The sequence below is a fragment of the Mercenaria mercenaria genome, chromosome 16 (genome assembly GCF_021730395.1).
Source record: "Mercenaria mercenaria strain notata chromosome 16, MADL_Memer_1, whole genome shotgun sequence".
Lineage (NCBI taxonomy): Eukaryota > Metazoa > Mollusca > Bivalvia > Venerida > Veneridae > Mercenaria > Mercenaria mercenaria.
Window position 1 is genome coordinate 34,979,482 of NC_069376.1, and position 14,072 is coordinate 34,993,553.

The 14,072-nt window shown below is 36.4% G+C and overlaps 1 protein-coding gene across 1 annotated transcript in view; it reads right to left on the reverse strand.

The window, feature by feature from the left end:
* Positions 1 to 10,433, reverse strand: part of LOC123540241 (E3 ubiquitin-protein ligase TRIM33-like) — a 31,713-nt gene extending 21,280 nt beyond the window's left edge. Inside the window, exon 1 of the mRNA XM_053526692.1 lies at positions 10,099 to 10,433. Coding sequence (XP_053382667.1) covers positions 10,099 to 10,433 — 335 coding nt within the window. The remainder of the gene's footprint in view (positions 1 to 10,098) is intronic.
* Positions 10,434 to 14,072: the final 3,639 nt, after the last annotated feature.

The following is a 14,072-nucleotide window of genomic DNA, read 5'->3' on the forward strand; positions in this document are numbered from 1 at the left end:
GTGCCATAGTTAATTACTATGTCTCATATTATGTACGTGGTTAGGTGGAACAAATATTCATTTTTGAATCAAATCCAATTAGTACTAAATGAGATGAAAGTACACCAAAACATTAACGTGAAATTTTAGGTAAAACGGGGCATAATATTAACTGAAATATTGGTTCGAGAGTTATGACTCTTATGCCGTATAATTTGGGTGTTGATGAGGAATAACTATTCTAAGTTTGCAGTAGAGCCATCAAGTAACTACAGAGATAAAGAGAAAGTGAACTAAAATTTCAACAAAGATGTGGACGCAGAACGGACGCTAACCGGACGCCGACGCTGGGTCAAGTAGGATAGCGCACCATATACTTCGAATAATCGACCTAAAATTACACACGTTTTCCGCTAAACAGACTAGAGTATTCAAACAAAATAGATATCATATTTGATAAGTCTTCATGTATAAAAACATCAAAAAGACATATAATAATTGTGTACATTTGAATTAATTTTAATTCGTTCCTTTTGTGAAATGAAGTATCAACTAAAGAAACGCAATTTATTTATAATCCATACTGTATAGTGAAACCTCTTTGGTAAACTTCGGTTTTGGAAGTGGAATATTTGGCGTTTCGTAAATATCTAAATGAATAGTTTTAATTGACTGTTTTGACAATAATTATATTACAGCTAGAGTACATTATACCGAAGCTTTGCTGAAACTGAACTTCATTAGGAATATCCCCCAAAATGTACTTTCTAATACTCCCGACTTCGTGAAAGATTATCAGCAGAAATTAATAAACTCTCTTCAAGTTGAATTTTACATTTCCTGTGCAATTCTCTTATTATATATGGTGTAAATATTATGTCTTAAAGGACAAGGGATGTCTGACAATAAGTTAATTTCATATGAAACCTATTAAGCAACCCTTTCATTATGCTAAAAGAGTTTTAAAAATTGGACCCCTATCAAAAAAGATATGACAGTGTGGTAGTTAGAAAAATGGCTGATCATGGAGGCAGTCATTTTTAGTGTATTTATGACGTCATTTACATACTGCTGAATTCTTTATTTAGCAAAGAACCATTTAAACAGATTATTTTCCAATGTTTCTTGCGTGTAAGATGTAAAACAGGGTAATTTCTTTCATTATGGCTGGAACAAGTGGAGAAATGATTTTAGAGATAAAGGTAAATGAAGTTCAAATATATATCCAGAATATTAGTAAATCTGTCATTTAGTTTAATCTTGCCATGGAAACAAAATTGCTGCCATTATGATCAAGTATTAAAATGGTTATAACTTTCTCATTTTAAGCCGTTTAACTTATTTAAATAATTCAGAAACTCCTAGCAGATAGAATTTACATAAGAACAACATTCCATTTCACTTTAACATTTATGCAGTGTTTGAGGACACAGACTCTTCTTGCGCGGCAACAGCTGGTCAAATAAAATGACATATCAGAAAGATGTTTTCCACGAAGTAAATTTTACTATCATGCCAAGATTGTTGTTTTTTAGTTAGAGCAAACTTTATACATTTTTTACAAGTTTGAATTCATTTCTTTTATCTAGAAATGGTATTGTCATCCGTTTTACTAAGTGTTACGTAACAAGAGCTGTTTGTAGAACACGTATGTCCCCAATAAAGGGTTGCCCCATTTTCATTCTCGTGGTCACTATGACCGTGACCTGCTAATCAGAAAACCTTCTGGAGTTATCTAAATCATAAGCCCAATCATACTATCAAGTTTGAAAACATTGGATCAGGTGGTTCTTAAGTTATTTGGCGGAAACGGTTTTCAAGCTTCATGTTAAATTGACTTCGACCTTTGACTTATTGACTAAAACAAAAGGGGTCGTCTACTTCATTAGCCCAATTATGCCACTAAGTTTGCATATTGTGGGTCAAGTGTTTCTCAAGTTCTTAGACCTACTGACGCAAAACAATATGGGCTATTTACTGGATCAGCCCAATCGTGCTACCAAGTTTGAAGTCGATAGGTCAAGTAGTTCTCAAGTTATTAGGTGGAAGCTTTTTTCATGTTTCAGGACCCTGTGACCTTTACCTTTGACCTACTGACCCTAAAACAAAAGGTGCCATCTACTCTACCAGTCCAATCATGCTAAGAAGTTTGAGTGTTCTTGGTTAAGTGGTTCTCAACTTATTTGGCGGAAACAATTTTCAACTTGAAACCTTGACATTTGACCTACTGACACAAAAAAGCAATAAAGTTCATACATTTTATAAGCCAAATCATGTTACCAAGTATGAATGTTCTTGGTAAAGTGGCTCTTATCCTACCGGGCGGAAACATTTCTACAAACTGATCGACCGACTATACCGACAGGTGCAAAAGAATATTCTCCCGTAGTTGTTTCAAACACATATTTGTTAATGTGTAATTTGACGTTTTCTCTTAGAAATAACATTGAAATCAGGCCTTATTCTATTTTATTTAAACTGCTAATTCATCTGCTTGTCGGATATAGAATACATATTATAGTACAAAGGAAGTACTTTAGTGTTATTGGTAATACCAATTATTTTACTTTTTCCAGTTTTGGTACGCACTCAGTCTGGTTGCTGGCGAGATACTTATTGGTGTATCAATGAAGTAGAGATTAAATGTACTGGTTGTATCACGATGTATTATATTCAATGTCCAGATTCTTACAAGTTATGCTTTACCTGTGTCAGTGTTATCTGTTAAGTATTAGCATAATAGCATTAGCATAATATCACAGTTTTACTCCAACATTATGAAAGATGTTAGTGTAACATTACAGCAGTTTCGTATAAAACAGGAAACAATACTTTAACACCTAAAGTTGATCCGTTTAGGTAAAGTCATATTTTCAGCAGCATCTGATACGGTAATAGTCTCCTTGCGTTCATGCGTATGTGTGACTTCCGTTACACACTTCTCCTGAGCATTTCTCCAAAAGGCATCTTACTGAATCGTCGGTATACATCCTGTCAGGACTGCTTCCAGTACAAGCCACCCTTCATCTTAAGAGTTTTAAACTATTTTAACAATTTATGTAATCAAAGTCAGGACAGCATTGAACAGCAAGTTCTTATACGGCAACTAACTGTGAAAACTGATAAATCATGCGCTTGGGCTATTAAGATTCCGCCACTCCTTGTACGATATGATCTTGAAAGTGTGTTTACATATATTGAAAACCAAATAGATAAAAACAGTTGGAAAAAATATCTGCATGTATATACGATTGTTGAAAGCAAGTGGAAAAACCAAACTGAAGATCAAGCGCGAATGTATCCATCGCTTAAATATATGAACTGTACGTATCAGCCTGGGAAAGTCCATCCAGTCCTACGTGTCCCAAGTGCATCAACTTTTGAAACTTCCAGAATGTCTTCTAGATTGAAACTATTGACATATTGAACATATGTCCTTCAGAAAAATCGAGCTAGATTTAATCAAAATGCTGTGAATCCTGAATGTCAACTGTGCTATGCTGCTGACGAAACCGTGGAACACTTCATTTTTCACTGTCAAGTATTGCAACATGTTCGTGGTCCGATTATTGATTCCATCACTAACAGTCTACGTGAGAACGGTGCACTAAGTTCTATACCACCATGTGACTTTTTGAGGTTGATTATTGACTATTCGAGTGTACTCCCCTCTTACATGCAAGGAACACATCTTTGTGACAAAATCGAATTTGACTCCCGAAGGCTTATATACAAACTACATAAAACAAGGGAGACCATCTACAGAAGTTCCACTCTTCCGGATTATCAGCTGCCAGGTGCATGCGGTCTGTATGCTCAGTAGACAGGTTTTAAATTTATAAACTGTGCTCGGGTGTATATAAATATTGTGCGGTGAAGGACGTTTTAAGACATTGTATTTGTGTTCATTCTGGTGGTGGATTACCTTACCTGGGGTCACCAGGGTTCGCCATTGTTGGCGGTCAAGAGAATAAGAAGAAGAAGAAGAAGAAGAAGAAGAAGGCTTTGATGTTACATACTTTAACGCCTACTATACGGTCATCAATGCCGTAATAAGAACGCACTCGGATTGATATATCACGTGGCGGAGCTGTATAAGCATTTCACCAGTGATAACATCCATAAGAAAATACTTCGGAACTTAATGGACATTTCCTCTTAAAACGATGAAAGTGTAGTTTTAAAAAAAAATCTAAATTCGTAAGATGTGAATAAAATCAAGGACTATTTAACTACATACTGAAGGAAAATACATAATATAAATCTCTATTTTTTATCTCTTATGTTTACATGCTAGATAGTTTTCATATCGAAAATGTATCGTGCGCAAAAGTCATTACCCGTAAATTAATAGAATAATTATGATAAACTTGAATTCCGCAAAGAATAGAACATCGTTTAACCCTTCCCGCTACCGGCCCCCTCTCTATTAAATCTTATCTCTGCATTCACCATCCGAACAACTTTGATATTGTCAAATAAAAACTTTCAAATTCAAAGAATCAACAGAAATAAAAAATAACAATTTTAAGATTATTTTTTTTATACGAAATGAATTGATCACCATTTGAGTATATCAAAGGCTGAACTTTGTTAACTGAACATTTTTATTTTAAACTTCGACTTTTAATTATATTACAAGTATCATGTAAGATAATTGCGACAGGTTGTAAATTCTGTTAGATCATGTTAGGAAATAAAACAAAAGCTTTATTATTGAATACTATCGGTGTGAAGTGAGCAGTTAGCAGTTGCAGCAGTTCAGCAGTTAACTGCTAGAACTGCTGGCAGTTGCAGCAGTTAACAGCTACTTGTATTATAGTCCATCAAAGGGAAATTAATCAATTAATTTACAAAACCCTTAACAATAGCGAACAGCTAAGTTAATACATCATAAAATAAAATGTGACAAGCAAAATCATGAATACTAGGTATGGTTCATAGATGAGGCTTTGCTAAGAACTTGCGGGTTGTGACGGAAGAGGGCCGTCCGTAACCCATAATGTGCCATATACTATATAAGGGTTATGACAGAATTGGGCTGCCTGTACCCTTTTAGCCTTTAGCCTGCTGCCGGCTAGTGATTCTGCCTTTGCGAGCAGTGCAGACCAAGATCAGCCTGCACACACCCGTGCAGGCTGACCATGGTCTGCACTATTTTGCTATTCAGTCAGTAAATTTTCATTAACGCCCCTTCTAGTAAATGTTGCCCAAACTGAATGATGGAACAGTCCTTTTTAGAAATTCAGCAGGGTAAAGGTTAGATGTAGAAATTTATGTGATTAACTGGGTTATGACAGAAAATGGCTGCCCGTAACCCACGGATTTGTGACAAACAAATATGCTAGACGTAGGGTCAGAGTTGCTGACCTGGTTGCTTTGATTTCATTAGTATTTATGTAAACTTTCAGTAACAGTTAAACTGGTATGAAATTAGCATATTAACATATTCATAAGTAATAAATATTTTACTCATATCGTAATCAGAATTCTTTTATATTTTAAAGAGAAATAAAATTGCTCTTAGAATAATTATTAATATGTAATTCTAACAAACTGTATATATGCTATGAAACAAATGTAATTAAATTTTCAGAATAAAAGGGAATTAATTCATGTGATATTACAGAATTAAGTAAGAGTTACTAAACTTCATATGTCAAAACCACTAAAACGAAAGTAGGGAATTCCAAATTTCAAAGTGGAAACTGAAAAGATTTTGATAGTTTCGCATGTGTCCCACTAAATTTATATATAACACGTATATGCATTTTACATGCATTAATATTCAAGTAGTTATTTATCATTATAATTGAAAAAAGGAGAGGTAAAAAGAATAAACATAATGTATGACAAGAAACGAAATGAGTGGGGGTGCGTCAAAGTCTGGGCAGAACGTAAAATGGCGAGTTTCGGTGTCGGGGTCCAGTCCCGCAACAGTAGAAGAAACTGGGGTGCCACCGGGTGGTCGTTGTAGAGAGGGTGGACGCCCGACACGCCCGGGTGGTGGCCATCCTGGTTAAGGTCTGGTTTCCGAGCAAGGGTGGACTTTGGTGTTTGGCCGGGAACGCTCGAAAACGCCATTTCGCCTCCAGCAGTTGATTGCCTGCATGGCCGTAACCGTAGAAGAAACTGGGGTGCCAGCGGGTGGGCGTTGCAGAGGGGGTCCGTGCATGCGGACCCGGCATAGCGGCCATCCCGGTTAAGGTCTGGTTTTTTCGTGAGCGTGCGTCAAAGTCTGGACAGAACGTAAAATGGCGAGTTTCGGTGTCGGGGTCCAGTCCCGCAACAGTAGAAGAAACTGGGGTGCCACCGGGTGGTCGTTGTAGAGAGGGTGGACGCCCGACACGCCCGGGTGGTGGCCATCCTGGTTAAGGTCTGGTTTCCGAGCAAGGGTGGACTTTGGTGTTTGGCCGGGAACGCTCGAAAACGCCATTTCGCCTCCAGCAGTTGAATGCCTGGCCGTAACCGTAGAAGAAACTGGGGTGCCACCGGGTGGGCGTTGTAGAGGGGGTCCGTGCATGCGGACCCGGCATAGCGGCCATCCCGGTTAAGGTCTGGTTTTTTCGTGAGCGTGCGTCAAAGTCTGGGCAGAACGTAAAATGGCGAGTTTCGGTGTCGGGGTCCAGTCCCGCAACAGTAGAAGAAACTGGGGTGCCACCGGGTGGTCGTTGTAGAGAGGGTGGACGCCCGACACGCCCGGGTGGTGGCCATCCTGGTTAAGGTCTGGTTTCCGACGAGGGTGGACTTTGGTGTTTGGCCGGGAACGCTCTCCCCTTTTTTGACTTGCTTATTTGCTTATTTCTAATGTTTCTCCTGTAGGATAATCGTCGTATAGTTTTGACTGAAGACACCATTTTCACTTTCAAGGACAGGTTTTCAGTATAGAAAGCTATACCGGTATCTCGTTGCGTATCTCTCTCTAAATAGCATTCACCTAGTAGGTTTATATAATACCACCCCCCCCCCCACCCCCCAACACACACACACAAAATAATAATATAAGATAAAATGAGTCTAGGTAAATAAAATGTAGAATGATGACAGATGCGCTATAGTATAATTTTCGTCAGATTTTGTAGTAGTAATGATTTCCTACTGCGTTTCACATGGTCTCCCGTTTTATCTATTTATTTCTCCCTAATTGTGATAAAGATTCACACTTATTCTGCCCACTTCCTTGAATAAAAGTAAGATTAAGGTGTTGTCGCGACCCTATAAGAGCTTGAACCTACAACCCCAGGATCGAAAGGCAAACACCTTAACATAGACCCCGTTTAAAGATTTTTTAATCAATCACTAGCCAAAATTAACTCCATGTGATCTCCTGTCGGGACTATCTTTTAATGCCGGGCAAAAGACAAAACCACATTGGAACTGCAACCAGTGAAATTGGAACCTTGACATATTAGTTCCGCGCACACGATACTAGGGGAAAAAGACAACATTGTTCCGACAAGATATTATACGTACTATAACAATGTAATATCATAACAGTTACATTAATGTAACTACAATTTAAACATACTGAGGTCTTTTTTCTTTATAAAGGTATTAGACACAATAATTCTAATAATTCAGTACCAAAGACATACTGTTGGCATTGTATGCTGAATTGACAGAAATGGTTGATGTCGCAACAATTTAAAACTGTAACATTTTTTTCAACATGAACCAACATGTTTCTGAAAAAAAAATGCTTTTTAATGCTGTATAATGACAGAGCACTAGATGTGTGCACATTTTGTAATTAGGTATCTGGCATACTGACAATCCGTTGCTGAAGCAATACATGATAGTTTGATTCTAATATGAAAATTACATTTAACAGGTACGAATAAAGAGTGCTGCTATATATACATTTAATCTTCTATTTCATATGAAAGGCTTGTTACACTTAAAAGCTAATTTAGGCACAGTGTATGGATTACTAGGTACGCAGGATAGAACTCACTCTACGCACTCCTACGTTTTTTCAGCGTTGTTAGCACAAATACACGTTGCACGGTGACGTGTCCACCTACAATATTGGTGCCTTAAATGAGACGTGAACTAGTGCTTCCCCATTCTTCCATCTACGTTTTTACATAAAAAAGAACATATTACAATCGATCGAAATAATAATCAGCGGAACCATGTTTTAATTATCCAAACAATACTAGTCATTTACAAGCTGCGTGGATAATTTACTCGGACAAGACTCGTGGAATTCTTTCGCAGGTGTAGGCCCTATACTCTGTGTATTGTTTATATAATTTTTATGTTAAAATATGTTTATGCTAGATATTATTTCAAAAATAAACGTAGCTACATATGGTCCGCCCTCAAAATTGGGAATATAGTAGTAACATGGATTCTGTTAATTTAATGTTTGTTGTTACAACAGTAATAGAATAAAGAATGTTGTTACCGTAACTGCTATTAAAACCTAAAAGCAGCAAAACTGCAAGTACTACTCCAGTGCAAACTTCCGGTGATCCGTAGGTTTATGCTACTTCAAACTGTATACATTGTATAGATGTTACATACTTACTAAAAGCTTTGTGTTTTTTCAGCTTTGTAATTATTGACATTTCATACATTCGCAATGTTTAACTGCTGTAACTGCTGGCAGTTGTAGCAGTTAACTGCTGTAACTGCCAGCAGTTGTAGCAGTTAACTGCTGTAACTGCTGCAACTGCTAACTGCCAACTTCCTGCTGGTATTGAATACTTTAATTAATTCATGGAAAATATCATTTTTATATTTTTCTTAACCTAAATTTGCCGAGATCAAAATTGCTGAAAAATAGTTTATTAATCAGTGATAATGCGCATTAGTTAAAGTATATCAGTTGTGAGTTTGCAAAGATCTACCGTAACATATAGTTTCCTTTGTCTTGTGGATATTTACTTTAACACAAACTCATTATTGATCGAATGGATTGAAATGCAATATGACTCTAACGTAATTTATATTGTGCGCAGATGTTTTGCCCTACGTAGAGTGCGCATGCGCGAAAATTGTTTCCCGTTGCCAAGGAAATAGCTCTCTGTAAAAGGTCTATAGCATATGATAATATACATACTGTAAATTTCACAACACCGCATGCTTATACTAATATTTTATGAATACTGACATATCACTTTAATGAATACATCAAGTAGAAAGATAAGATATGAAATTCTTATAATTTCGAATTTACACAAAAATAGTGAGGTGAATTCAGGGTATTTAGGTTGGCATGTCAAATTGATATACTTGGCACTATAAAAGGACATTGTCCTTGGATTTTTCATTTAAACTTTCTTTTACATAATGCTTTATACATATTTTATTGTGCCCACACACAAGCCCCAGCGCCCCACCACCCCCGCGACGAGTTTTTGTTGTTGTTTTTTTGCTGTGTTTTTAGAGGGGCGCAGGCACTTAGAACTACCAATGTCCGTACGTCTGCCCGTCCGTCCATCCGATTTTCTATCGTGCATATCTCAAAAAAATATCTGACATAGAGTCATCAAACATTTAAGTGTTGTTATTCAGCATGTGAAGCTGTGCATCTACGGTTTTGTTTTGGATTTCACAGGGTTAGACGAGAATTATGGCTCTTGATAGTCAAAAACATCACACTGGCCATAGCTTTCGCAGAAGCGGTGAAATGTCAGTTGTGAAATGGCGCATATTTGCTCTTGTCCGCACAGTAAACCCCTACTTTCGGTTTCGATCCGCAAAACATACCATATATATCGGGCGTATAAAGTAAAACAGCTCTCACCTCATGCAGAATGTTTTCTAGCAGGGAAAAAGTGTTTCTACACGAATTTGCGCCAAAAATGAGAAAATTAGGATCTATTTACTTTGTACTTCTTTCGATACACCACGGAAGCACATTTTCGACCGAATTAGATCTACTGACCTATATTCAGGGACTATCAGCAGCTGATCAGCATATTTTACAAAAGTAACCAGCGTTTCAAAAATAGTCTTAGTAATAGAACCAAAGTATGAAGAATTGTCCTACGTGTATGAATTCTGTTATTTACAAATTGAAGCTTGCATAGACAGCTCTCAACTAAAGATCTGTCTGAATGAAATTTAGTCTTGTCTAAGTTTAAACAATTATCCGCAAAGTCCACATACCTGTGTGACAGAGCCATGCAGCTGGTGCAACCCACCACGTCATGGTTTCCACAGTACATATCCATAACCTTTACTGTATGAATCTTGCATCTCACGGTCGGTAAATCCGGGAGGTCCGACGTAATACCTGTCGACTTAAAATCTGATTTATCAAGAAGCTGATGTCCTTCTAAAGCAGGAAAATCTTCATGTATGTCTACACATGACCTACAACAGTATCCCTGACACTCCACACAGTATTTTACCGCTTCTCGGTTCTTATTTTTCTTGGAACAAGGCGTACATTTAAAGTTGAAAATTTCATCCGAAGTAATTTCACACCCACCAGTCGCCATTTTGTTCATATAACTATTAAACTTCCTCTTTCGTTTTCAATTATCGTTAACGTTACCAGTTATCAGTAAAGGTTAACTTAAAAGATTGTGGTAACCTTATACACGGTAAACACAAGGTCATGGGCGGTTCCAGTCAATTTTCTCAGAGGGGTTCCGACCGAACCCTAACTATGACAAACATGTGTCTTTATATATGTATTTTTGTGTGGATGTTAGCCGTTTACAAGTACAGGGTTGTCAATAAGTTTTTGTTGAACAGGCTGAAATAGAAAAGTAGCCGACCAGCTAGGGGTCGGAGGCATGCCCCCTCCACCCCCGGAAAATTTTGAAATTCAGCGCTTCATTTCCTGCATTCTGGGGGCATTACCTTTTCCACTACAATTTCATATACAATATACCCCTTACCCCTTATTTTCACATTTTTATGAGCTCATCTGTTAAATTTGGGACAAATAATAAAATTAAGATTTCTTACAGGTAAAATTCTTTGCTTTTTTGAGATAATTTACATAAATATGAATTACGTCGGGGTCGTATGTAGCAGCAGCCACTTACACTTTGAATGTTGTCCTAATGTTGCCTTTTCGAAAAACCATTTTCTTTCCTTCTTCTCTTCTTTCCTTTTTAGGATTTCCCCGGGGTGGGTGTTCTGGATACACGTACCCCCCCCCCCCCCCCCACACACACACACCTCTGGATCCGCGCATGCAGTTCATTTTAAATTATTAAAAAATGTTTTAAAACAATGTATAACTGTATTTGTTTTCGTATATTCTCTGACCTTTGTTATTTAAATGATTTTCAAATGTTGTCTCATTGAAATACAGTACATTTACGTTTATAATCCTGACCGATGTATTAAAATTACATATGAAGTGTAAACTAGCAAAGGCTGCAGTAGCGATTTTTAAGCCCTTCATAATATTCACGTCTTCCAAATTTGACCATAGTACTATGCTGCATACAGGGGCGATATATTTGCCAAAATATGCTTACAACATGGAAAAAAGCTTATTTAGTCCTCGACCGATGACCTTCCTTAAACCTGGAGCTAGAAGTCAAAGGTGATTACTTGGTCAAGTAACGGACTTGTTCGAAACTTAAACAACTGATCATTTACTCTTAGTTGACTTGTGTTCTCTGAGTGCTAATTTATACAAGTTTCACTAGTGGAAGTTTTAAAATGTGATTCACCAGTCCTTGTTGCCAAACTAAGATAGAGTTGTTTTAGCATAATTAGCCAAATTCATTAGAAATGAAAGTTTGTATCATAAGAATTACCCCTCTTTGCCAATTTTGGTTGCAAGACACATTGGAAATAAATGAATTTTGAAGCTAAATGCCGTTTTTAGACTTGCCTTTTTGTTAATATTGTTGAAATATCACTTTATCTATCAAATGCAAATGTAAAACTAGCAATTTTATTGAAATAACTAATAATAATAATAATAAACAAAAAACAAAATAAAAAAGTGTGCAGTTTTAAAACGTTCGTATTAAAGGTGTGTAATTACAAAAATTCATAGAAAATAATAAGTAATAAACAGAGGATATTACATGAGTGTCTTTTTATATTGAATTTATAAAACAAGTTTAATAAAATGCGAGGCCCTGCCAATTTTATTCAACGAGTTTAATAAATTCAATGTAGAAAGTCACAAATGTAATATTCTTTTTATCACATGTTAAGTTTTCCTGCCAAAACATCAGAAATTCTTCTTTCTTATACTATCATAAACACGTTAATTTGACCAAGTCTCCTATACTTTAAACGACGTCAATGTCAAAGCTTTATTACACTAGTGTATAGGATTATCAAGTTTGTATAATGGCTTTATTTCACACCGGCGACGTCAAACATGTGATAATACCGTTTTTTCCAGGAAGCAGACTCGAGAGTGATTCAAATATGCTCCAAGCTTTCATCACAATCGAGATAAAATGAGTTTCCGTGACCTTCTGACATCGCTTTACAGTTGCTATATATGTTGCTATAAATTACATTTTTTCGACCGACGTGATTCCCGTTCTGCATACACTATGATGAAAAATCTATAATAATTCCAGTAAATTTGGTCATTTTAAACACACTGACCAGGTATTGTCCGTCTAATAAGAAGTCATTTACCATGCACATTCAAGGCGACTTTCTAAATTTAGCTTACTTACTTACAAGGACGTCAAATTTCGTCAACGATGAAAAATTTTGCCAACGATCATGTGATGGACCGTTTTATTCATGCATCGTCGATCCCGAGAGTAATCAGCACGTCCATCACTAGTAATTGCAAAAATATGTATCCAGAGGGCAGTTTGTACGTTTGAATAAAAAATACGTTGAGAAATTATATATAGTTTTCTAAGTTATAAAGACAAACTCATTTTCGTCATTTTTTTTGTCTCTATATTGAATGGATGAAAGTGTCTTGTGGAAAGGAATAAAACATATTTCTGATCGTAAAACGTTGTACAGTTATGCATTTTGAATTTCTTGACCATTATGAAATGATGGATTATAAAGTTATCAAGCTAAGGTTGATGTGTACGAAAAGAACTATGCATTAGGTTTCAAATGGTATATATTTAAATTGTGAATAGCTTGAGACAGTATAAATGTGTACTTCCGCTAAAAAAAGTGGAATACATTTTTGACAATTAACTGTCATTTAATTATGAATGCACATGTACGTTGATGACTACAAATGTATATAAAGGTAAATAACAACGATTACCAAATACACAGTAAGGTACGCGCGAGGCACTTCAAACATCAGAATAGTGACGTTAAATACATTTTTTGTTATGCTTGATCGCATTTATCATAAAGTATCTATACCTTGTCGAGTCCCATCTGGACTATATTGTTCAGACAGTCATTTTGAGCTCGTGTAACTATTCAAGCATAATTATTCTGTCCAGATAAAGGATATAGCAAAGTCCATACGCCCAAAGTTCGGAAGATTTGAGATGCTCAAAGCGAAAGAATAATCAGTATGTACTCATAACTCACCACGATGGGTTTGTGAATTATCTGGATGAATTCTCTGTTTTGAGGAAATTATGCGCGCTTGTCAGTGTCACTTTTACAAGAATACAGAACATAAAAACGTTACGCGTTTTGACGTCCGATTATGTAATATAAGTATTTGTTTCTTGGTACTAATCCGCAATGATAATTTGACTCCCGCGCAAAAACGCGGACGCGTCCATTTCATGAAAACTGATAAAACAAAAATTAATACTAAGTGTGTATATTATTTGATAAGTAGATATCAGTATTTGGTTTAATTTTAATTGCACAATATGTATAATTATAGCTCAGTCGGGTAAAATGTAGATACCCGTAGAATAAATGCTACATTCACTGAACAGTTAGTTCAGTTCTAATATATTGGAGACAGATGATCCATTCTTCATATTTTTCAGTCATTAGTGATTTCATTCTTTGCCGAAGACTGAATAAAAATGCAGGTTTAAGGTAGTGGATCCATAATCGCAATCGACAATTTCCGTTTGATTACGTATTCTCCGTATGCGAGATCGTTATTTTCCGGAGAACACTAAAGAAGAATTAAGGGATTACGTAATTTCATGGAAATGCAAAGCCTATAGGTCTATTACCTTGAACCAAAGATAAAT